This window comes from Fundulus heteroclitus, chromosome 1 (genome assembly GCF_011125445.2).
Source record: "Fundulus heteroclitus isolate FHET01 chromosome 1, MU-UCD_Fhet_4.1, whole genome shotgun sequence".
NCBI classification, from domain to species: Eukaryota; Metazoa; Chordata; class Actinopteri; order Cyprinodontiformes; family Fundulidae; genus Fundulus; species Fundulus heteroclitus.
In genome coordinates, this window is record NC_046361.1 from 26,056,776 (window position 1) to 26,082,363 (window position 25,588).

At 42.1% G+C, this 25,588-nt stretch overlaps 1 protein-coding gene across 2 annotated transcripts in view; it reads left to right on the top strand.

Annotated features, from left to right (window-relative positions):
* The window catches only part of plxnd1 (plexin D1), a 116,545-nt gene that overhangs the window by 2,668 nt on the left and 88,289 nt on the right, over positions 1-25,588 (top strand). For both annotated transcript variants that reach the window (XM_012863914.3, XM_012863931.3), the window contains exons 2-5: positions 1,948-2,124; positions 11,989-12,120; positions 13,138-13,238; positions 23,404-23,533. In XM_012863914.3, the coding sequence (XP_012719368.2) occupies positions 1,948-2,124; positions 11,989-12,120; positions 13,138-13,238; positions 23,404-23,533 (540 nt within the window). The remainder of the gene's footprint in view (positions 1-1,947; positions 2,125-11,988; positions 12,121-13,137; positions 13,239-23,403; positions 23,534-25,588) is intronic.

The following is a 25,588-nucleotide window of genomic DNA, read 5'->3' on the forward strand; positions in this document are numbered from 1 at the left end:
ATGCAAATTAGAGAACAGTAGAAGAACTCAGCAGAGTAAGATAAACAGACAAAAATATTAACTCAGGGGAGCTGAACACATATGCATGCCACACTTTTCAGATTATTTGTTAGAAAACATTTAAAATATTCTCAGTAATTTAGAACATCAATGTTTATTTCAGCCATTCAGTTCGCTAAGTGAAACACATAGATTACACACAGGCAGATGTTCTTCCTGTCAATTAGGAGGATTTCTGCCTAAAGCTAGTAAAAACACAACATTTAAGATTAAAATTGACATCACACCAATATGGGTTTAATAAATATAGGTTTAATACCTGCTTAAAGATTGTTACTTTTAAAAATGTGCTTTTAATCTGACAATGAAGCCTAATCGGAACGCATACTCCCATTCACTGCGCTGTAACTGCATCAATTATGCCCCACTTTGTGATTGCCTGTCACATAAATCACAATAAGACACACTGAAGTTTGTGGTTTTAAGTTCAAGGGCTATGAATATTTTTGCAGTTCACCATATGCTGCATGCATTACTTTTTACCCCTGCTGTGTAAACGTCCCGGGGAATAACGAGAAGTGAAACACTCAAACGTACAGAATCTGTTTACTTAAGAAGCACTGGGTCCTATAGTTCCCCGGGGCGCAATCATGACTACTGTATCTCACACAGAAAGTTAAACCCTCCTCAGCCCTGAGGCTCCTGACTCAGAGAGAGGATCTCCTATGTAAGCAATAAAGGTCATTAGAGCTGAAAAGATCCTTCAGAGCCACTTAAAAAGGTTGTGGGAATGTTCAGACTCCTCTCGCATCCCAGCAACCCCTCCCACATTATCAAAGCTGACGACGAGAAAGGGTTAACCGTTTACTATGTTTGTCCGGCGGGCCGTTTGGACTTGTGAATTTTTTTTTAATTTTTCCCACTAACTATAGCTCCACCGCAGATTTGGCGCAGTGGTCGAGCACAAATAGCCGCTTTGTTTGCTGTCCCGTGGTCGGACATTATCTTGTATTTCCAACTCACATACCAGGCTAAATATTTGCCCTTAAGGAAACGTTGATGATGCACACTATATTTACCCTCTGCTTGGATGCTCGTCTCTCAATGGAGGCAAAGTGAACGGGGGAATGTGATGAAATCCCGGATTTCTGTTGTGGTGGTTCCCGCTGGCAGAGCTAAGGTCAAAGGATGGCGCGCCGCGAGCGGGGAGCTGCCCTCGTCGATGGCACCGCCTTATTGTCTGCGGCCCCCGGCAACTCCATCCATGACCGGCTTTCTGAATGGACCTAACATCCTAGTTGGTCCTGCGGCCTTCCAAAGATAGGAAACTTCTTGTTCAGGGTGATTTAGTCAAGATTTGATTTTTTTTTTTTCCCCCACTTCTTTTGATGTCATAAAAATACTACTCAGAGGAAAGTTAGTCCCTCCGGTTCTACATTTACTGGTAGCGGACACATGATCTTTTTTGTAGTTGACAGTTTGAAGGCCAGCACTGAAAAAAAAAGTCAGACACAATTTATGATAAGAGAGATGAGGCTGTGAGCAGAAGGGGCCCGTGGGAAACAACTCTACAAATATCCACTGCGCTTAATTCTTTCTCTCTCTCTTCTTTTTTTCTTTTTTTTTTGGGGGGGCTGAGCATGTTCTAAAATATTCAAAGAATTCCCAATAGATCCTGGTGCTCATCCAAGCGTGGCACTAATGTTTTATCACTGCTTACCGAGGATTTGACAAAAGCAAAGTCTTATGAGTGTTGAAGAGCATTGTAATCCCTTTTCAAGTATTCACTGACATGCCCACAAAGTAATTTAGAAGAACGAGCAGCGCCGGAGTGATAGCTCCTATCGCACACCACTTGCTTTCCACCAGACATTAATCACGCGGCGCTCCTGTTGTGTGAAAAACTGATGAGGATTGATCTCTTTTTCTTTTCGTCTGCCGTTCCAGTTGCAGCCCGAGCAGCTGGACTGCGGCGCCGCCCACCTGCAGCACCCACTGGCTCTACGGAGGCCCCTCAGGGCCATTCCGCTCTTTGAGTACCCAGCCCTCAGTTCGGTCTCAGTGGACAACGTGCACAACCAAAATGTGGTTTTTCTTGGAACCAGCAACGGACGGCTTCATAAGGTGAGGCACACTGCCACGGCATTAAGGGTAAATTAAACTTTGGGTGAGGACCATTTTTGGGGGCTCTTCCCATTATTGCCAAAAAACTTGTTTCAGGTTGTGGTTAATTTGAGAAATGGGACGCTCAACAAGCCGATGCATCTGATACAGCTCCGGTTCTCGCAGAACTCTATGTTTTTGCCACTTTCACACCCACATTTCCCACATTTTATGTTCTTATACATCATGTAAATAGTAATAAATACTGCAGCATTTAAATTCTTATTAAAGGGGACATAACATGCTTTTCAATTATTCCTACTTAACATAGAAATCATTCAGTTGGGGTCTATAAAAAGTAGAACTGCAATGCCTTGGTCTGAATTCCTTGTTATTTTACCTCAAAACAATTCATCCTCGTTCTGAGGTGTGTTTGAAAGCAACTCATTTTGGTGCTGTCTGTTTAAATCTAAAGTAGGCACCTCACCCCCCACCCCCCTCCAGGTCACAGATCGTTCCACTCCACCCTGTTCGGCCATTTTTGTTGTGTGCTGGGGGACAATGTCATGAACAACTGAACATTTTGACTCATCCACCTGTGGCTTTGGCATCCTTCAGCTTGGACTACAAAATTACAGCGAAAAAAAAAAATGTCAGATTTGCTAAACTGGTTAGTTGGCAGTCCATGATCTCATTTAGCAGCTGCACAGCAAGTACTGTGATGTAATTGTTCAAAAAAACTTAATAGAAAAAAGCGCAAACTGAACCGCTTGAGAAATATGACCCAAACTGTATTTAAAGATATCCACGCAGCTGATGGACAGTCTATATTCAGATTTTCTGCACATCTAGAGACTCCAAGTACACAATGAAACCTGTTTAGGGGCTAAAGAAGTGGATGGATATGCCCCCCTTTAAGCAAGGGAAAGATATAATAGCAAGCAGGGCGACATACCATCTGGAATATATGTAGATGTGATACTATTGCCGGATATTGCCATGACGTTATCGATTGTGATTAACTCACATTCTACTTTTTTCCCCTTTTGTCTTTTCTTGTGTCATAGGTGCTAAACATATGCACCAATTATTGGCATAGAGGGCAGGCAAAGTCCATGCAATACTATTTGCATGCAACATTTACATTTATGTCAGTCGAAATATAATATCCTACCAAATATAACATTAAAGCAGCCATTTGCGCAAATGGAAACAGTGATGACGACTGCTGCTAGATATATTGTGCAGCTTTAATGGTGCGCTGTCTTTTTACTCAGAAGTTGGATTTTCCAAGTTCCATGTCAGAAAAACAAATAGAACGGCTGCTGATGGTGGCGGAGAAACCCAGAGTTCAGTTTGCACACAGACAGTAGTGAACGTTAATTGCATAAACTGGTAAAAACACACTTGTCCCAGCCATACCCAAACTTTAAATATGGTGGTGGCATCATTATGCTGTGGGATTGTTTTTTACCTTTGAGATGCAGGAAAAGACTTGAGACTGAGTCCCACTCTAAAAAAACAGCCAGAGAGGCGAAGGAATGGTTTAGATCAAATAATACACATGAGTTAAAAAGGCCTAGTCAAAGTCTTGACTTAAATCCATTTAAATATCTTTTAGAAGTCTTGAACATTAATCTTCAGAGGCTCTCACTATCCACTGTGGTTGAGTTTGAGCTATTTTACTATAGTAGAACTAGCATAAATAGCCGTGAAAAGCTGTTAGAAGATTAAAATATAGATTAAGTGGGGCTGAATGCAAATGTACACCTCAGTTTTTTTCAGATCTGCATTTGAGTATGTACATAAATAAATAAATAAATAAATAAATACATACATACATACATATATATATATATATATATATGGGCAGCCAGGGCAGCTGTAGCTACTAACATAGCTCACCACTGTCAGGGTGTGAATGTGTGTGTGAATGGGTGAATGACTAGTGTAGTATATAGAATAGTGTAAAGAATAGTGTGAATAGTGTGAAAGAATAGAATAGTGTGAAGCGCTTTGGAGGTCATCAAGACTAGTTAAAGCGCTATATAAGTACAAGCCATGTACCATATATATATATATATATATATATATATATATATATATATATATATATATATATATATATATATAGTTTTTTTTTTTTAGTTTTTTTAGTTTGTTTTTTTTGCTTTACAACTATACACTAATTTCTTTTTGTCTACCACATATAATCCCAATAAAATATACTGGCCTTTCCAGACCCAATACAACGTATATCGGGATGCCCTACTCCTTACAAACGTACGGCGAAGAATGAGGGACAAGGGTTAAAAAGGGACTTAAAGCACTGCTTCCACAGGTCAAAGAGTTATTGCTGTGCAAAATGACCACCTCTGAATGGAGCTCAGGTTTTCAATTTGATTAAGCCTTGAAGCTTGGAAAAACTGTTGCATCAGGAGTCACGCACGGCTGCTCTGATGTGGCTGCCGCGTCTGTCAATAAAGCTAAACCTAGGTGTGGGAAAACACATGATGGTCTGCTTTCATCCTGTAACTGCTTCTCAGCACTGTCACCACTCCCCCCCCCCCACCCCACTCCACCCCCTCCTCTGCTTCAAGTCATCCTTGGGTCATCCCTAAGCAGCCCTAATCATGTGCTCTAATGTCCCTCACACTTGGTTATTGTCTGAGAGAAGCTCTTTAACGAGACTCGGTGAGGACGCATGGCTCAGCCCTGCCATGTGTTGGCCCGCGACCTCCTCTTTTACGCACGTCCGCCGACAATCCAGCTTGTGTCTAATTAGCAGCATTCCTTAATTCCTGTCTCCGTCACATTCCCAGTCACCCCTGATGGAGCTCCCTGCAAGCGCAACAATCTGCTCTCTTCAGACGCCCGTGGAAACAGCGCGAGCTGACTCCAACGGGCTTGTTTTCCATCCGCTTTATACCTTTTACAACATTAAAACCATACTTGCTCTGGTGGTGGGGGGGCAAAAAGAGGCTCATTGTTTTCCCCTGCCTCAGAAGAAGGCACTGCTTCGGCCCCAGCTGAGCTTGCAGTAATTGTTTTTGCTCAGGAGGCTTTTTGCTGTAAACCAGATGCACCACATTGGTTGGGGTGGGGTAAACAGCCGTGCGTGCGTGCGTGTGTGTTGGTGTGCATCTGTTTGCCTGATTGCAGGTTTGACGGTGTTTTTAGGTGTTTGACTTTGTCTGGAGGCCATCGCGAGTGGGTTTAGTGATTCCATGTGTTTACTTAGATGGCCACAAACCCTGAGATCATACTTGTGTGCGTCAACCTTGTTAAATCCAGAGTGTGTAGTGTTTCGGTGACCTCGCACCACCAACTTGCTTTGTGCTTTTTAGCTGTATGTGGCTCTGATTGTTTGCGTGTGTGTATTAGTGTGCGTGTGGTGGTGATTGTGCATGCGTGTGTGTGTGTGCCCTGAGGATAGAGCTGTTGCAGAGGTTAATGGTGCTGTTAGTGTGTGTAATGTGATTCTGACTGTGAGTTTGGCTCAGACTAAACACAGGGGAGCAGTGGTTCAGATTAAGTTAGACCTCCTTTACTGTCTTTGAGAGAGCCCTCACTGAAGTAATTTGTAATTACATGCATTTTTTTAATGAAGTCTCTCCCTCCCCATTACGGCTGACTTCCATTTCCCTGCGTCTGGCAGCTTCCGCCTCTCTCTCACTCACCCCCTCGGATCCAAATTTGCTCCCTCCATCTCTCACTTCATCGCTCCGCCGTCCTCCCGTTTAGCTCTGCTTTTAGTTCATCTCAGATGTGAAAAAAAGAGCCTTTGATTCACTGAGAAACAGACTCTATTGACAGTTCGAACCAAATATCGAAATAAATTGCTGTAGAAAGACACACAACCTGTTTTTTTTTCACTGCCTGACATTAAAGCAGATTGAACCGTTCCTGCTTTAGGTCAGTAAGGACTAACAAAATTATCTCTCGTTGCTGAAAGCCAGTATAACTTTGCATTTTCTTCCACAAACTCCTGCCAATAGTTTGCTGTCATTTTGACAGAACTGATGTAACTGAGTCAGGTCTGTAGACTGCCTTTACTGAGTTTAAAGCTTTATGATGGTAGCTCCAAAACCCCCAAATTTGCTGTCTTCCAGTCACCTTGTAACAGACCTGGTGTTTTGATTTGGGTCATTTTCCATTTGGAAGACCCCATTAATGCCCAAGCTTTAACTTCCTGGTGTATGCCTGGAGACGTTGCTTTAACATGTCCCATTCTTTCCTCATGATGCCATCTATTTTACAAAGTGCACCAGTCCCTTCAGCAGGAAAACAGCCTCAACGTGATGCAGCCACCGCCGTGCATCAGGCAGTGATGCTGATGATGGTTCTCAGGCTTATAAGCGCCCCCCGATTGTTTCCTCCGACTGTAACAGTGGTTATTATTGCCGAACACTCGCGTTTTAGTTTCATCAAGACATGCCAACAAAAAAAAAAAATCATGGTCCTTGTCCTTAAGTGGACTTCCAAGTGATAATCTTGCTTTTGATGTTGCTTTTGGAGTAACGTCATCTTCCTCTTGCTGCGGCCTTTCCGCCCCAGTTGATTCAGGTTTTACAAGCATCTTCACAAGGCTTTTTGCTTTTGTTCTATGGTTGAGTTACACTTTAAAAGGTGTTTTTTTTTCTCAGGGACACAAAACCTCTTCATGAACTGTGTGATTACTGGACATTCCCACACTGTTTACAAGAGCATATACTTGTTTCATTATGTGAACGTTGCAAGCTTCATCTGGAAATTGTCACCCTATAGCCAAGAAGGAACCAGGCTGATCAGGGGCTCGCAATGCCTCTCATGATGTCACAAAAGGAGGCAGTGTGCTTGAGGTGTGGCCCTTTTAACATAACCCCCCCCCCCCCCAATCTAACTCATTATTCTGCCATTTAGAAAATAAAAAGGATTCTGCTAATCCTGCAACAGGAAATGTTTAGTTTGATCTAAGGCCAAACCGTGATTAACAAAAGATAATGGGATCTTTTTATAAAGTGTATGTAAATATCTGTTTCCAACCCCGTTTCTCTTTCTTGCTCCCTGTCGATATTCATTCCCCTGATTTTACACCCAGCTACGCATCCAAACACTCTCACGCACAGGGAGAGGGCAGGAGACAATGAGCGCACAGCGGCTGAGCGTTCCTCGGTTGAATGGCGCCTTTGATCTGCATGAAGATAGATCGAGAACGGAGTCAGAGCGACCTGCCGGGGCAGCAGGTGTTGTGCTGGCCGACCGGGTGGTGCTTTGTGCCACAGCTCACCTTCTATTCTTACCCCGTCCAGGTGTGTGGGCTGCTGTTTGCAGGCACCTCGCTGTGTCACTCTGTGCGTGCGTTCCCAGTCGCTGGAGCGCACGGGCTGAAGCCACAACACTGCTGCTTGCTAGTCCCCGGTCCGTGTGCTTATGGAAGTGGTGGGTGGTGTTCAAAAAGACAAAAAAAAAAAAAAACTGACAGCAATATTTGAAGCCTCAGACAAAGCCATTCAGCCCGGGTTTACTAAGCTGTCGTCTGCTCCGGTTTAAAATTAACCAGCCCGGCTCAGCGGGCGGTGACGTATTTTCTTGCACAGCGTTCTGCAGAAATATTCACACGCTTTGGACACTCCATTTTTACATGTTGCAGCCAGAAACCTCAATACGTTTTTATCAAGATGAAGGGTAAGGATAATTATGCCAGGTTCTAAAGATCTGTAAAGTGGCATCCATTTATATTCACCCCCTACCGCTAACTTCGATCCAGTGCAATCAATCCTCCAAAAGTCAGGCTGTTGTTCTGTGAAGGCCACCGAAGTTGGAAAGTATGACACGACTTCACACAATGGCAAGTGGTTCATGAAAGGTCTGGTGGAGCTGCCAAGATCCACAGCTCAGGTGGAAGGACCTGTCAAGAGGACGGTGCATAAATCAGGTTTTTATGCTGCATGGGGGAGAAGAAAGCCATTGTTGGAAGAAAGCAGTAAGTAGTTCCTGTTTAAAATTCACCACAAACCCTTTAAAGGGCACACCAAGCATGTGGAAGAAGGAGCTCTTATAAAAAATGCTAATGTGGTAAAAACACTCATCTCCCGGAATACACCATCGCCCCTGTGAAAAATGGTGGTGACAACATGATTTCGGTGTTAATTCCCTCTCCAAAAGCGGGGCGAGTGAATTCATTCTGCTGTGAAGAAGGCCGCCCTGTCAAGGACTGGCGATGTTTTCAGAATAAGACCCGCCTCTCAACCAATGGCCCCTCGAGATTGACACCTGACCCCCAAAAAAACCTCCAGGGATAAGAAAACTTGTAAATGATGGCAAAAGCTTGGAAACTAGAAGGGAAGTTCTCTTTTAAGCAGGGCAACAACAACAGAAATACAGCCAGAGCTACAAATAAATGGTGAACCACACCCGTGTGTGAGCATGGCCTAGTCAAAGTCCAGCTCAAATTCAAATCCAGAATCGGTGACGAGATGTGAAAGTTGCTCTCCTTTCAGAGCTGATGGAGACATAAAGACTTGCAGTTTCAACCGCAGGAAAAAGAGGGTGTGAATATAAATGCGCGCCACATTTTTCATATCTTAATATGTGAAGATAGTGTGTCATTTTTCTTCCACCTTACAACGTAAGCAAACATTTCTGATGGTCCATCACACAACGTCCCAATGAAACGAACTGACGTTTGGGGTTGTAGTGTCAGAAAATGTGGGAAAAGTTCAAAAAGTATGAATGCGAATCCAAGGCAGATGGAGGAGCGACAGTGGCCGTGCCTGTCAAAGAAATCTCTGTCAGTGTGCCAGTTCCTCAGAATGGCAGGATGTCTCCATTGAAGAGGAACCCGACAAATGACAGAAATGAGGGCTTTCTCTGTTAGCGTGACAGGAAGTTTCACTCAACGCCGTTTGTTTTTCCTACAGAGCTCTTTATGTGTGAGCGTGCCTTGGTTTTTCATATGTTTGTGCATACGCGATGATATTTCACCTTTTTATTATCTGGGGCTGTAAGAAGGCCAGTCTGTAGATAAATCACAGCTCAGAAGAGCAAGAGATTAGGCACGGTGCTTGAACAAAGAACCTCTTGTAATGTTTTCGAGAGGGTGGAACAACAAAAAGATATTACAAAATTAGATAAAGAGCTAAAATCATTCTAAAAAAAATTGTTAAGGCTTGCAGATACAGTTCCTTTTACACAAGAAAGCTGTCAGTTTGCTGAGTTGAAGTTTCCGAATGTGCTGACTCTGTCAAGTTGGATGAGTTAGTGAGGGACTCTGTCAGTTCGTCCCTTCACCTATTCATACCCGCACATTCCCATTTCCTCCTAACCTCACTTAGTTTTGCACCCATGGACCAACCGCTTCATATCCATTTGTTTAGCCATTGCAAACAAGTAAATGTTCCTTGTTAGTTAAGCATTTGGGTAAATTCTGAAGATAGGTAATTATGAAAAGGCTAAAATCAGGGTTGTAATTTTATATAACTGTACATTACCTTTTAAATACTTTTTATTACACCTTGTTGCCATTAACTGTCGTTGTAATCCCCATTTAGGATAGTCAGATCTATAATGTAAGAGATTATGACAATCTGCAGTTTATTAGTTAGTTTATCAAATTTCCTTTTAGTAAAATATGAATAGAATATAGAAAAGTACTGAGTTCATGAGTTGTTTAAGCAGGTATGAAACATTTCCATGATGAGTATGAATCGACAAATGGTCGGTACAAGTGACCCGTGAAAGAAAGCACATTTTGAACCTTAAAAACTACATAAAAACAATGGAAACTGCAAAAGTATGAAATGGCTGAAGAGTGAAATATATTCACTTTTATTGGGGACATTGACTAAACAATGAAACACAACAACATCACCTTCTAGACGTTTCGTCTGACAAGATTTACCTCCTTTAATATTGATTTAATAATAATCTTGGGCTTTTTCCCAACTCAAATACAGATCATCTTGTCTTTTTAATAAACAGTCCTGTGCAACAAACCTTTGTTGTTCCCATGTCCTTCATGAGTTTCTTATTGGGAGCCAGATTATTTTGCAATCTTTTAAAGTTGCCTCAAGTAATAGTTTTCCAGATCTCCTCTAACTTGTTTTTTAAACAAATGTTTAAGCCCAGTAACTGACCATTTTTACAAGCAACGTATTACTTGTTAAAGAACTTAAATATGACCTTATTAACTAGAGGACTCGTCCACACTTATAAACCATTCAAACAAAAAAAGTCTCCTAAATTTAGAGGGGTAAGCCCGTCTTGTGTCTTCACAGAGCAGAACATTCTTTAAGAAAAAGTTGGATTAGATATTGCAGCTGCCTGTGAAAAAGATGAGTCAAAGTTAAATTTAGTTGAGCTCATTCAGTACAGTTTATTTCAGTTTGGTTAATTTAATTTAATTTAATTTCCCTTCAGTTTAGCTCAATTCAGTTTGGTTCAATTCAACTTAGTTCAGCTCATTTTGATCCAGTTCAGCTGAACCTTTTCAGTTGAGTTCAACTAAGTTATATTCCATTCAATTCAGTTTTATTTATATAGTGCCAATTCACAACACCTCATCTCAAGGCAAGTCAAATTCAATCAAATCAGACAGATTGATCAAAAAGTTTCCTGTCTAAGGAAACCCTGCAGATTGCATCGAGTCTTGATAAGCAGCATTCACTCCTCCTGAAAGAGCGTAGAGCCACAGCGGAACAGTCGTCTGCATTGTTGATGGCTTTGCAGCAATCCCTCATGCATGTAGCGACAGTTCAATATGAGTGCAGTCCAATCCAGTTCAGTTTTATTCAGTGCGTTTCAGTGCAGTTCGGTTCAGTTCGGTTCAGTTCAGTTTAGTTTAATCAAGTTTAATTCAATTCAGCTGACTCATTTATTTGTGTTGCACAAATAAATTAGTCAACTTACAGCAAACCCTCAAGCCCTCAACAAGACAAACGTGTCCAATCTATTTCAGTCCAAAACAACCATAAAGTCAGATTCACATCTTATTCCACATAGATTCAATCCAGTTACAACTCAATACATTCAAATTTAGTTGATTACTTAATGTCAACTGGTAAAAGGTTTTCTTTCTAAGGAAGCTGAGTCGTTTGCATCAATCCATCCTCCTGGACAACAACATGGCTACAGTTTGATATCATGCCTTCAGTTCCTTCGCATTTAATTTTGTCGATTTGTAAACCAGATTAAAAATAAAGAATTTCCACACATTGTAATACAATTTTAGCATTGACAAGGTGACATTAAAAAGGTGCTTAGCTAAAAGCCTTGCAGAACGTAGACGATCACACAAAGGATGATTGATCTCGTATTCTTGAGTTTTTTGTTGACTTTCAGATACAGTCCATCTCCTTTAGATCGTTTTTAGGCTTCACACACCTCATTTTGTCCTCCATTTGTCAACACTCTTCTTTATTTGAGTGAAATTGATGAATAATCAGCCAGAATCCGGAAACTTTAAAAGACAAATGAAAACTGACAATTACTCTTAGGCTGTAAAATAAAGACAAATGGGAAATGGTCTAAAAACCTAAAAAAAAAAATTCTCCTCAAATGGTTACACTAACACGTCCATGAGCAACTCTTGGAGCCTGGAGTTTGAGACCTTTTTCGAACACCGAAAGGAGCGCGCTGAACCGCAGCTTGATGAAACCTCGCAAACATTGTTGTAGGTGGAAGCAGAGATGATCCGGCAGAGATCATTACGTACATGTTTCTAGTGTGAGTCACCGAAACCAAGATTTATTCAATCAGCAGAGAACAAACGTGTCCCATTTTAAGTAATCCATCTCGTCTGCTTAAACATGAGGAACTGAGAGAAATGTAGCGGTGCCAAGCCGAGATGCCCTGGTGGATCTTTCATTACTCTGATTTCTAAACTCCCTCTTGTTTCTCTCGCAGCTGACCCTCTTGCCAAACATGACCTTGACCAGCCAGAGGACCGTGAAGCTGCCAGCGGGCGAATCGGTCCACCACATCATGACGTTCGACCCCAACGACAGCAACTTCCTCTATGTCATGACCTCTCACCACGTAAGCACACGACGACGGTCTAGGTTTCAGTCGGTGCATGTTTGCTGCTAACCTGCACTGATTTCAGCAGGAAGAGGAACCGCAAGAGCCGCAGTCAGAGCACATGCAGCGGAGGCTCATTGCTTCCATTTAGCAGCACACGGTTTGGTTTGTTGTGACGCTCTGAGCTCCTTTAGAGTTCAGAGCTACCAGGTGGCTTCAGAAGCGCCGCACTTCTGTCTTTATGTGGTTGCACCTTCTGCGTTTATGTCACATAGCGCCTGACTGTTCATCGCACGGAGATTAAATCGCTGCGTTTCCTGTGACAGACACATTTTGATATGCACGTTGATGAGCTGATGAGCAAGTCGCTGCAAAGCATCTTGTTAGCAACATCCCACGCCATCCATCACTTCTTACTGTAAGGTTAAAATCTCTAACCTTTTACAATGGAACAGGTTGACCTCAAGAGCTTAAAAATGTGAAAAAGTACATTATTTGCATGTTAGATGGCGCCGTAGAAGCAAATGGAAGAATCCTGGTTTGGTATGAATGTTTTTCTTTTACATTTATAATTACAAAATGATGCTCTCTTAAGCTTTTTTACCCAAAACGACTGAGGCTGCAACTTACTGTACTGCTGACCAGTGTACATACTATTTCAAGTTAATACGTTGTCTAATCCACGGGGGATGCCAGAAAGTACTATTTTTCCGGAAGGCAAGACGACATCATTAAATTGCTTGTTATGTCCGCCCAGCAGTCCAAATCCCACAGATGACCTAATTACAAAGATTAAGCAACAGAGAGAAAGAAGCAAATCCCAATTTCTGACAAGCTGAAGCCAGCAGATGTTGTGGATATCTGCTCAGTGACATTAACTGATGGCCAGAGCTGTCACAGAGTAAATTGCTTTTATTTATTTTGTCAGCAGGCAGGTCTCTTACCAAATCAGCATGTTTCTTGTTAAGTAAAATCTCTTGCCTTAATCCTTTAAAAAAAAAAAAAAAAGCTGTGTTTTGTTGCCTCTGTGTGCAGATGCTGAGAGTAAAAGTGGCAGAATGTGACCAGTGGAGGAGCTGCACCGACTGTTTGGGGGCTGGAGACCCCTACTGTGGCTGGTGCACCTTCGAGAACAGGTGAGAACAACCACCTTCTGTGTCTTCAAAGGTGTTCCTCTTCCTCGTAATCTGTTCATCTTGGTGCCTCTTCTGGTACAACGTGACTCAATCGAATCACCATATGCTTTGGTGTCACACTTATACGACAAGGTTGTTGATGTTATAAGAAAGTGTGGAAACATACACTTCCTGTCGTTTTATTCAAACGCTGAACTTCAACTGCTGCTGTTTACAAAATGTGATCTGACTCAGTTGTCGCTTTGATGCGATAAAAAGGAAGAATAATGGCTCAATGAAATCGTTTCTGCTTGCTGCTTTGATACTTGAGGCTCAGTAAAAAACCACTGAGGCTCTTTTACAGGCTTTGGGATTTGTCACTTTCAGTTTGAAAGTGTCGTCTGGCTGATTGAGTCTTGGCACCAGCAGAGTGTGTTTTTGGTTTGGAAAACTGTCCTTGGATCACTATTGATCTGCTTTCTATTGAGCCCTAGACTTGGGAGTAACATCATTGTTTGGAGCACTCCCCAGGCCCACGGGCAGTCTGAGGGTGGGAGTGACAGGCAGGGAGCGCCCGGCGAGGAGTGACTTGGCTGGAATGGAGCTGTGAGCTGGTGAAAGTACACAGTGATTAATGGGACCCTGCCAGGACGGGCTATCTGGAGCCACGACAGAAAATAAGTGTCGTCGAGCTGTGATTGTTTGGGTCTGTGCGTCTGTGTGTTTGTTAGTTGCCTGTGATTAAAGCAGATCGGTCCACATAGTGAAATTTTTGCTGCAGCTCTGGAGGTTCTGGTGCTCCTAGAGGTCGTCCAGATCTGGAAGGGCAGTTGTTTGAAATGAGTGATATGGCTCAACACCCAGGGTGGCACAGTCTTTCGGGGTGGCAGGGGGAAAAAAATCAGTGTTCCCCCGTTTGTACACTAAAATATTTTTTTTATTGTATATTGCATTTTTACAGGTCCACAATTGTTTGGAGAAATATTTCTAATGACAGACATTATTTCCTATCCCGTCGTCTAAACATGGGCTCCATCCATTCATGGCTAAATATGACACAAAAGTCCAGAAATTAATTCTGGAAAACTATTGAACGTCTGACATGGAAACATTGTAGGAACCCTGTGTTGGTCTATGAGGACTGACTGCCCTGGACTGTGCACAGTGTAAATGAAAAGAAAACGTGGCCAGACACTGTTAGTGGATAATGTCGCTGAAGATGGGGTCTGATTTGAAGGTAACAATTACTAGCTGAAGGCTAAAGGTCTGCTTTGGTGCTTTTTTAATTTCTCCGTAATGCGATTGGGTATCTATCTTGCATTTCAGTGGGTTGGGTAAATAACACAGACATTTCCACAGCGTGAGCGGCTACAGCGGTTACACCGTCGCTACTCAAACATTGCAGCAATGACCCAATAATGCTGTTTATTAAATTCATGCAACACTATGAAAACACCGTGTCTGTACAGATGAATATTCACTCATGTTGGGGATTAAAACTGAACGTGAAGCTGTGGAGTACTTGCTGATTAATTTAGCTCATAATCACCTGGTCACTGCTCTGTTGATCTTGACGTTACAAAGAGACGCGGCCGAGCACTTTTTCACCCTTAATTTCAAGACATATGCACGATTCAGATCAGATGCATATAGCGACATATAGACTTTTATGAAGTTTCTGGCAGGAGCAAATTTTCCACAAATGTTCTTTTTTTCTTATCTTTAGACCTGCGTAATAAGTTTTTGTTTTTAAATCACGCCTACACGCATAGCTAGGGAACAGTGTTACTCTATGTCAAGAAATCCGGATTGAATTGATAATCTCTAGTTCAATATCTAAACTACATAGACTGATCCAACGAGGACTGGATTGCTCTAAAGCATCTGGAGATTATTTAGAACATAGCTTTAGATGATTAAAATCAGCGTGGGGGGTAGAGGGTGTCCAGAAGTAGGGACACGCCCAGGGCTCCATTCACCCAAGGGCCTCCACTGCTCACTGTTATCTCCCTGTCTCCTCTCGGTATTTATCTATCTGTTGTCTCTTTTTTCCGCTCCCTTTCACGCTTCGCTACATTTTTTTTAGTCCTGTGACTCTCTGTCCTCTGCTTTCTATTTTCTTCATTTCTTGCCCTTCTATTCTCCAGTAGCTTTGAGAATTTTAGCCATCTATCTCTCTGCCTGCCACCCTGTCTCCCTAGTTCTTGTCCCCACTCCACCCCGCCCCCCCCGCCCCCATGCCCCTGTCCTCTTCCTATCCCTCTACAAAGGAGCGTTGATTGTGCTGATGGTAGTGGGAGGGAGCGAGCACACTGGTTCTTTTTACAAGGAAATGTCAAAGTGTGTAAGCCTGCGTGCAAGTGTCAGCATGAGTGTGTGTCTCTCTCCGGCTCTCAGAGGCCAGGGAGCTGATGTCATGAGTGTTTGTGTGTTTGATGCACTGTTTGGCCAGGCCTGCCGGCCGCTGGGTTGGCTCTGTGGTTTTAAGGCCTGGGGGATGAAGTGTGGGGGTGGATGATCTCCTTCATCACCTCACTGTCTGATACAACTGCAGACACTGTGAACAGAGGCGGAGGGGGAAAAAAAAAAGAGAGAAACTACCAGATCTCGCAATCTGTGAAGCCACCACTGTCCCTTCGGGGGGCCAGTTTGATTATAATGCACGGCTCTGACGTCTGTCGGCAGGTCTGCATGTGGAGGGAAGCACGGAAACATGGCTGTTCATTCGTTTGAGGCAGCATTGTTGTCAGAAAAGGGAGAGCTAGTTTGTCTGGCAGAGATTAAACCCAGTCCTTGGTTCCTGCTTTCATGGCGGCGCTGGTTTAAGCTGCCACATGTCACGAGAAAGCACTTAAATATCTTTATTTGAGACAAATTATGCATGACATGCTGTCTTTGCTATTCACAAATTATCATGCTTATCTGCATGTTCTTATCTGGCGTTGACTTAGTGTGTGTCTGCGTGCGTTTGCGTCGGCCTGAGCACTTGAGAAGCTCATATGTTCTGCTGCTGTTTAACAGCCTCGCTGGCTTCCCACCTCTTCAGACACTCTGAGGGGGGTGACGAGTTTTCACAGGTCATATTTTAGCTGAAAATGTTGACTCTGTTTTTTTTTTTAAACTTGTTGTGTGTTTTTTTTAAAGCTTTTAAGGTCTGGCAGAGTGTGGAGAGGAAGAGGAGGAGTGTTTGCATGTCAGAGCTGTATTTTCATCGCTGTGTGTATTAGTGTTTCATGGGAAAGTGAAGCACTTTGAATTAATTTCTTCACAGTGCTGTGTTTGAGAAAATTGCTGTTTGAATTAGCAGGCAAGATGTGAATATGTTTTAGGAAAGAAAAAAAAAAACGTGTTGTGAATGGGTTCTCTCACTGTGTAGCATAACGAGGACACCAAATGGGGCCCTCTTCTGGTTCCTCTCTTACAATGGGGCAGCTGGTAGTAATGCCCCTCACAAATCTGACCTTTATGGGAAAGGGTGGACGAAGGTGGTTTAGTTAGATTAAGTCTAATGCCCCTTTTCCATTGGTACCAACGGGGCGTTTCAGTTTATGTGTCGCTTTTTAGGCTTTTCCATTGGAGCCGTTACTATTGTACCTGCTTCAATGTGGTTATTTGTCCAGCAAGTCGCCCCGAAGACATGACGTCAGAAGAATCTCGGTCCCTAATTGGCTAGGGGGTGGAGTCACTGTCTCCGTTACGACTCTAGAGATGACTCTAGAGCTAGAGTCAAACCAGCCATGTTGAAAAAAAAAATACACATTAGCGACAGAAGCTAGCGGTTGAACGAAGAAGGAAGCACCCAAAAGAGAACCATGGTCCAATGCAGAGCTGCAAAAAAAAAAAATGTAGTTTAAACATTTTATCACATTACCCTTCTGCATTACAATCCCACATTGTAGTGACGACCACGCCCACATCGGCGCCACATATAGTCGTAATGGAAAACCAGCTGTTTCAAACTAAATCAAACAGACCCATAGTGAATGGAAATGAAATGTCATTATGGAAAAAAGGGGCGTAACAAGGAACTTTTTGACCTGCCTGCAGAACATCAAGCATGTAGGTGGTGGTATTATGCGGTGGGGACGTTATTTATAGTGGCAAAACTAAATCTGGAAATCACCCGGAACATGACTTCCCTGCTGTGAAACATGTTTGTGGCACCATCATGCTGAGGGAAAACTAGTAACACAACATACCCCCCTGAAAACATCATTACCACTGTGAAACATGGTGGGGTTGTATCATGCTGTGGGGATGCTACGAGGGGCAGAAAATGAACGCCGCCGTGGGGGGTGCTTTTTTCTTCAGTAGAGACGGGCAAACTGGTTAGATTTTATCACGAGATGCCCCTTGTTATTCTGTTGTGAACAGCTTTTAAAATTGGGCAGAGTTTGTGTGTCAGAACTGTACATTCGTCGCTGTCTAGATGTTTCAGAGGAAAGTGAAGTACCTTGAATTAATTTCGCCACAGTGCAGCATTCCTAGAAACTGCCGTTTCAATTAGCAAGGTGTGTGAATACATTTTAGGGAATAAAACTGAATATAATGGAATGAGAGAGTTTGTTGTTTTCTTGTCCTCGCTGTTTGTTGACGCTCTTTTCCGTTTTGAGATGTGAAATAAAAAAAAAAAAATCCTGGATGCTTGCTTCCAATTAGGAAGATATTCAGCACTTAAAAGATAAAACCTAGACTTTGCAGCATGAACTAAATATACTCTTCCGGGCTGAGAGCAAGAAAGGCTGTCACTGTGGGAAAGCTGACGGTTGGCCTGGGGACTTTCTGAGAGGAGTGTGCATGTCCTGCCTGAGCATTTGTGGGGTTTTTTTTATGGCTTCTTTCCACATCCAAAAACATGCACATTGAGTTTATTGCTGATTCTAAATTAGCAGTAGGTGTGAGGAGGAGTAGGCATGGTAGTCTGCCTCTCTTTTTGACATGAACTGAATGTACCCAACCCCTGCAAAGCTCTGCTTATCTCTTCAGAGCGGATAGAGGAAAATAACAGATCTATTAGAGTTTTTTGCCACTATATACCATAATATAGCCCATTTGAAGGATTCCTACAGGGGACCAGTCAGCAAGGGTGCACATTTACTGACCTACTGGCTGATCAGTCTGAAGGGACATTTTCCAGGTAGGGGATATTAAAGATAGAGGTGGTAAAAAAGTTTCACTGATTACCCATGTTGAAGATCAATTTTTTTTCCTTATTAGTAATACATTTAGAAGCCTCCTTTCTTGTTGCCCACACCAAGTTTCACAATGTCTCAGTGTCCTGTTCTTGGCTGATAAGACTGACTCCTTGTGTGGTCTTCTGCTGCTGTAGCCCATCCATTTTATGGTTTGACGTGTTCAGAGATTATTTGAGCTACTGTTGCCTCGTCAACTTGAACCAGTCTTTCCCTTCTCCTCTGACTTCATGTAAATGTTTTGCTTCCCACAACTTTCGCTCACTGGATATTTTAGCTTTTTTTTGGATCTTTCTCTGTAAACCTAAGGGATGGTTGTGCATGACATTATCAGTAGCTCAGCACTTTCAGAAAAACTCAGATCAGTCTAGTTATCACCAGCGGCGGCTGGTGAGAAACATGTTTGTGGGGGTGCACTGGAGGTTGACTTTTTTTCTCCGGCAAAAATTGCGTGAAATTATTGTTTTGTATATAAAGGCCCTGATTTTCCTTTGCTGCTTCCATTTTCTCCCCTTTTTTCATTGTTGTCGTCTGACCCGTGTAAGTTTAATGCCCGTCCACGCATCCGAGCTGCCAGGGGAGTGACTTTGATTGACAGTTATCATGGATTCTTCTCATTGGTTAAAGAATGACAGAAAGGGCATTGATTGGCCACAGGCGCTGGGAGCTGCATCCCAGGGAGAATCTTTAAGTAACTAATTAGAGACCAACATGAAGTCACATGTAAGACAAAAGCTTAAAATTTAGCTGCACACTCATCTGGACGGGGTCCCTTAGCAATTTTGATTGACACATAAAAAATTTAATTTATTAAAAAAAAAATGTCAATGCGGAAAGGTCATATGTCAGATAGAGTTTATGAGGGAACAAATTTGATAATTACTTTTTATTTCATAATTTAATAAATAAATTTATTAATTTATTTATTTTCTGCACTTTTTTCTTTTGATAGGGTCAGCGCCCCTATTGACAAGTCACCACTGGTTAGGACCAACAAACATGCCACATTCTAAGCCAATTAAATCCACTTTTATCTCCATCCTGGTGCTGGGTTGGGACTACAGCAGGTCACTTAGTCTAGCTGTCTAAATTCAATGATTTTCTGACATGTGTTTGACTGATTTATGTTCACAAGAAATGGAAAATATGTTCCTTATAAACCGGACTTTGGGTGTAAAATCCAGTTTTGCCCATATTCAGTTTGAATTAGTCAAATTAATTTTAATATAATTTCAGATTCAGAGCAAATTGCGTGAAGTCTAACTCAGTTGAAAAACACATGGTATATTTACAGGTACAGATACAACACAGTCATATTCAGTGGGTTACAAAACTCTAATTGGTAAATAATTATTGACACAAGTCCACCCAGTTGCATTGGGGTCATTGACTTTGCATCAATTCCTCAATCTGACAGGGTGCTTCTCAGATGTTTTTATAGAGATGGCCTTATGGAGCTCTCTGGTTTGGAGAGACAAAAAAAAAAAAAACTTTTAGGGGTTGAAATATACTTTTTTCATACTATAAATAGTGTGGTGGGGTTTAAGCATTCAAAGGATGTGCTGTGTAAAGGACAAAAAAGCATTTTTCTCCTCTTTTCGGTATCAGTTCATAAAAATTACATATGCATTTAAGACTGTCTGGACTGGAAGGCTGCCTCTGTGACCTCACTGCATCCTGAGCAAGCATACGATGAGAGTGGGCTGCTGATGTCATTGAGTTGTTGGCCTTGAAGCAATCCCTCCTCCTGAGCAAGCGTTTGGCTCAAGATAAGAGAAAAACATAATGCTTTCAATCTGAGCAGTGTTATATGTCAGATTTGGTATCAGGATCGCAATATCAGTGTGCGTAAAATCCTAATTTTAGGACAGCTTGGATGCAGTATTTGGTTGGCTACAATGTTTCCAACTCAGAAATATCATTGGTGAGTTGAAAAGACTCTTATAGCCCTTAATGCCCACTCCTTAGTTAGTATTTTAAACCAAAGATGCTTAAACTCAAGGTAGTTGGTGGAAATATCATGACGAGGGTAAATAGAGAGATGTGTAGGTAGATGATGGTCAGTTGCAACCAGTGTCATCCTTGTAGTATTCTGAAATAGGATTGCAACTGCATGGATTCCTAACATGGTGTAGCCATGCTATTAATAAGCACGAATACTTTACGTTGGCACATAAACGTACTTTTACTGCAGTTGTTGCAAAAGTGTCACCATTAGGACATTGTTAGTTGATTTATTGCACTTGTCTAAGATTGTGCCTGTCGGTTTTGCAGCTATCAAAATATTTTGCCCTATCAGTTGTGTCTGCCCTCTTAAATTCAGGCACCGTTTTAACAGCTTTACTGTTTTCCAAAGCGGGCAATAATTATGATCTAGTGTGCGTTTAAATCCACGTTAGTGGGACCGTTGAGAATGTGTTCAGAGTTTATGAGTTTGTTTGTGTCTGGGTTTCGTTTTTTTCTTTTTCTTTTTTTTCACAATGCTTCCAGAGCCATCATTTTTATTTTTAGCTCAGTAGCTGACCTCACAGACCCTCCAGGTCCCTAAGTGCCAGTGGGACTGAGATTTTGGCCGTCTGCTTTCCTCAAGCACAAATCCTCACACTTAGAGGCACATGGCCACACACTTTACTTTAAAACAACCACTAAAGTGTGAAAGGAAAGTGGGATGTGTCAAACTCATTATGTTGCATGTAAGGAGGACACTAAATGGGGCCCTCTTTTGGTCCTTCTTTTCTCTGAGGTCACTTTGTCCTTTCAGTTCAGAGCTGCAGATGAACTGAGCTCTCTGCCAACATTGAACTTCATTAGTGAAACACAAGTCAAAGTGCGAGGCCACGTTGCTTGTTGAAGGCTCTTTTGCAGCCTTTCCTGTACCAGGAATTCATTTTATTCACACATTTGCTCGCCATCCGCTTATATCTGTGTCCTTCAAGCAAGCACACAGATTCATGGATGCGCTGTTGCTTCATGCAGATTAAGTCCCAGTTTGGTAGTTTTTGTTATTCCGATATCTGCGACTGGTCCCTGATCTCGGCGCCTGCCGGATGGGTTACCATAGCAATCCGTGTGACCTAGAGTCAAGTGGTCTCCTGTGCCGAGCTAGGCAAACTGACAGCCGAGGTCTCAATGTGACATTAGGAGACCAGAGCACCTCATAAATCTGCGGGAAGCAGACCGTGAAACCCAACGGTGAGACTTTGACAACTTCTGGAATGAAACAGAAACTGAAAAGTTCGTGCTCTTCTCGCAGAGGATGAAGTGTTGACCTTAAAGCCCCTGCGCTCACATATGCACGGCTCTCAATTACATGATGCAGCGATGACAAGCAATTATTATATGTGATCGTAACGTCAAATGGAACTGGGCGAGTTTTCTAAGCAAGGTGCAGTTTAATGCTGTCATGTTATCTTTAGCAAAATACAGCGTTTTGCAAAATTCATCAAACCCCTCAAACCTTTTCAATTATTTCGCTTTAAAACCAGAACCTGTAATATTTTTTATTGTGATTTGATCTGATAGACGAACACAAAACAACCGAACTGTTAAGTGAAAAGAAAACGATGTTTGAAAAGTGAGCTGTTCTTCAGGCGTAGTTTAGTCACTAAACAGAGTGCACCTGTGTGTGCTTCAATCTCAGTATACATCATGCTGTTCTGTGAAGGCTTTAGAGGTTTGTTAAAACATAAGTGAACAAACAGCATCATGGAGGCCCAGGAACACAGCAAGCAGGTCAGGGAGAAAGCTGATGAGAGGTTTAAAGCTCTGAATATCTCACAGAGCTTTGGTTCCCAACCCTGATCCTCCAGTCTCATGGTCCTGCATGTTTTCAGATGTGTCTCTGTAACAGCATAAACGTTTCAAATCATAGCATTATCTCCTCAGCATGATATCAAGGTGTGCAGGAGCCTGTTGATCACCCATTCATTGAAGCCAGGTGTGTGGCAGCAGGGAAACACCTAAAAGAAAATGCAGGACAGTGGGTCCTGAGGACCAGGGTTGGTGACCTCTGTCACAGAGCTCTGTTCAATTCATTGTCCTGCCGAGATGTGGCCCCTCATGTAAGCTGACAGACCAGGCAAGGGGGGTATTAATCAGAGAAACGACCAGGGGAACGTGTCGACAGGACAACTATTAGTCGTAAATAGTGTCATAAAGAAAGTCGTTGTTGCAGCCATAAGAAAAGGCTGTTTACAGTTTTCTACTAGAAATGGCAGGGAGGCGGCCAGCATCTGCTCTAGTCAGATGAGACTAAAATTGAACTTTTTAGCAAAAATTCAGAACCTTGTGTGTTAAGGAAAACTAATACCATAAATAACCTGGAACAGGGCATTCACACGGTAACAGATGGTGGTGGCATCATCATGCTGTGGAGAGCTGGAGACGAGCTGCTTGGCTCGGAGGAAAAATTGTTAGAGGCTGCAAAATTTAAGATTTGGGTTGTGGGTTACCTTCCATTAGGACAACAACAACAACCATAAACATACAATCGGAAAAATAATTAAATCAAAGTGTATTCAGGGTTAGTAAAAATGTTATAGAACTGTCCGGTGAACGTTAGACATAAATCTAACTAAGAGTCTATGGCATGATATGAAAATCACTTTTCACAGATGCTCGATCTAACTGAGATTGATCTCACTTGCAAAGAAGAATGGATACAAATGTCAGCCTCCAGATGTGCCACTCTGTTAGACTTACTCCCAAAAAGCTGCAGATGGTTCTATATATTGACTCGGTGTGGATGAATCCTAATGCAAAACTGTTTTAAACATTTTGAAAAGCATGTATCGTTTATATGATTTATGACTGCGCTGTAGTATATGTTGGACTATATCAGAAAAAAAAAGCTATTTAAATAGCTTTGTGGGTTCTGGTTGCAATGTGAGAAAATGTGAGAAAATTCAGTGGGAAAATCTTTTTTTAAGGCACCATAAGATATGATGTGATAAGACAATACGCATGCAAATCATATTTTGTCACTTTCTGTCTAGATGCACCATCCAAAACGAGTGCACCCGAGGGTTGCTGCCACGCTCCTGGATCACCATGGGTGAAGGCCCCCAGCAGTGTCCCTCCATTACCCTGACCCCCCCAGAGATCAGCATCTCTGCAAAAATCGAGGTACTGTTGTCTCTTATCGCCCTGCTGTTACCGTCACCTTGTCATAACCTAAACGCTCGTGGCTGCTGAGCTTTGTAAAAGTATGGCAGTAATGGGGTCACTGTATTTAAAGCAGATTTTTCCCACACACATTTATAATCTGACACCAGCTCTCTGTTGTTGCCCAGACTATTATTATAACTCGGTTGATAAGATCAGGCCACTGCTGTTTGATGCTGCAACCCCCCCCCCCCCCCTTTAATACCACCTCATCCATTTCAGTAAAGCTGACATTCATCTGCTTGTTTATAGCCTTCTGATTTACAACAGTACTGCCTTTGTTCACGGTCACCGATCTAATAGCACCTGAGTCAAAATGCACTTTGTGACACTGAATCACGTGTGAGCTCTTTGTGCTGAAATAGGTGACACACATCTGCTAAACAAACACGCTGAAGAGTGAATTAAAAGCTCTGTTTTACACACTCAGGTTTGTGAATGCTGTCGGTGATCAAAGCTGGCTTTGGTTTTCTTTCAAACAGAAGCATGCAACTGATGCTACTCTAGAATGAGTTCTAGATGTACAATATAGATGAGCTGAAGTGATAAACAGTACTGAAATCCAAAAATTTCTAGGACAAATTTCCTAGAAAATTCAACTGAAAAACAAGCAATTGGCTTTTCAATTACCCAATGTGTAAAATTAGTTATCCTCTGTTTACCGCAGTTGCCTCTATAGGCTGGATATTCAGTTCATGACAAAGTGATTCGAGCCGAATCTTCTGGGCGTGCATGTGGGTGTGACGCGCTGCGCACTCTTCTTCCACCTGCTACTTTGTTGATTTTCAACCATAGTTTATAGCTTTCTCACCTCAGCAGACATTATGCATCTAAACAAAAGACCAGTAGCAGCAGATGCTTTCCCTCTTCTCCCCTGCACGTGCACAACACTGGTGTCATTTCAACTTGTTGCCAGAAGGGGCAGACATCTGTACAAATCCTGCAACTTAATGCTGTGCTCCTTTAAAGGTGCTATAAGTAATCCTGACACCTTGTGGCTCAAATCGGTACAACAGCTCGCCAATCACAACAATCTAATATGCCGTTTTTAAACGGTGTGTTGCTGTTGTGAATATTTACTTGCACAGGATAGGTAGTATGTTGTATTCTGTATTATTTCTGGTCCACATTCTCTTACTGGCTTCCATGTTAGCAGGCTGCTGCCCTTTTGCCAAGAAACAAATACCAAATACAAAATGTGATTAAGACATTGTTGATGGAGAGGATCAATTGTTTATTGGGAATGTTACTTCCATCCCAGGTGACAAATGAGAATGAGTTAGATTAAATTTTTCCATTAACCATCTTACTTATAGCTACTTTAAGATAATACTTTATCAAAGCACCATTTGATTCAGTTTCTTTAAGTCAAAGTGTATCTCTCTCCCCTACTTAACACTGGTGCAGAGCTGAATAGGATACACACACATTGGCACTGGGCTAAAGGCACTGTCTAAGGGGAAGAATGGCTAGAGGGCACAAAGTTAATAGTAAAAAAATATATGCATTAAGTCAGTGAAGAAAACTGGTCAACAGCTTAAGACCATAACTAGCTCACGATAAGCTGAATCCATCTAGCTGTAAACTTCATCTAAAAGGAAGGTTTTATGGCTCTTATCTTAAACACAAACAGGGTGTCTGCCTCTTAAACAAACAGAGACAGCAGCTGCTTCAACAGGAGCAGAGCCTGATAATTGAAATATTTCCCAAAAACCTGAAAGCTACATGCTCTGTGGCGAACATAAAATTGCCGTAAGAAGTCCACATGCTGTAAACTCATCATGGACAAGAATGTTGTGTAGATTTGGAGTTTTTCAAGGATGCATTTTTTTTTTTCAAGGTGTAATGGTTATACAACAAAATGTTCAATAGTTTTAAAAAACAAGAACTGGAATGCACAAGATTGAATTTGTTGTTGTTTTTCCCTCGAAACTACACAGGGTCAAAATTATAAAAAATAAACACACAGTCCTGCTAGTGCTCCTAAACAAACCACATGTTTTTTGAATCATTGAC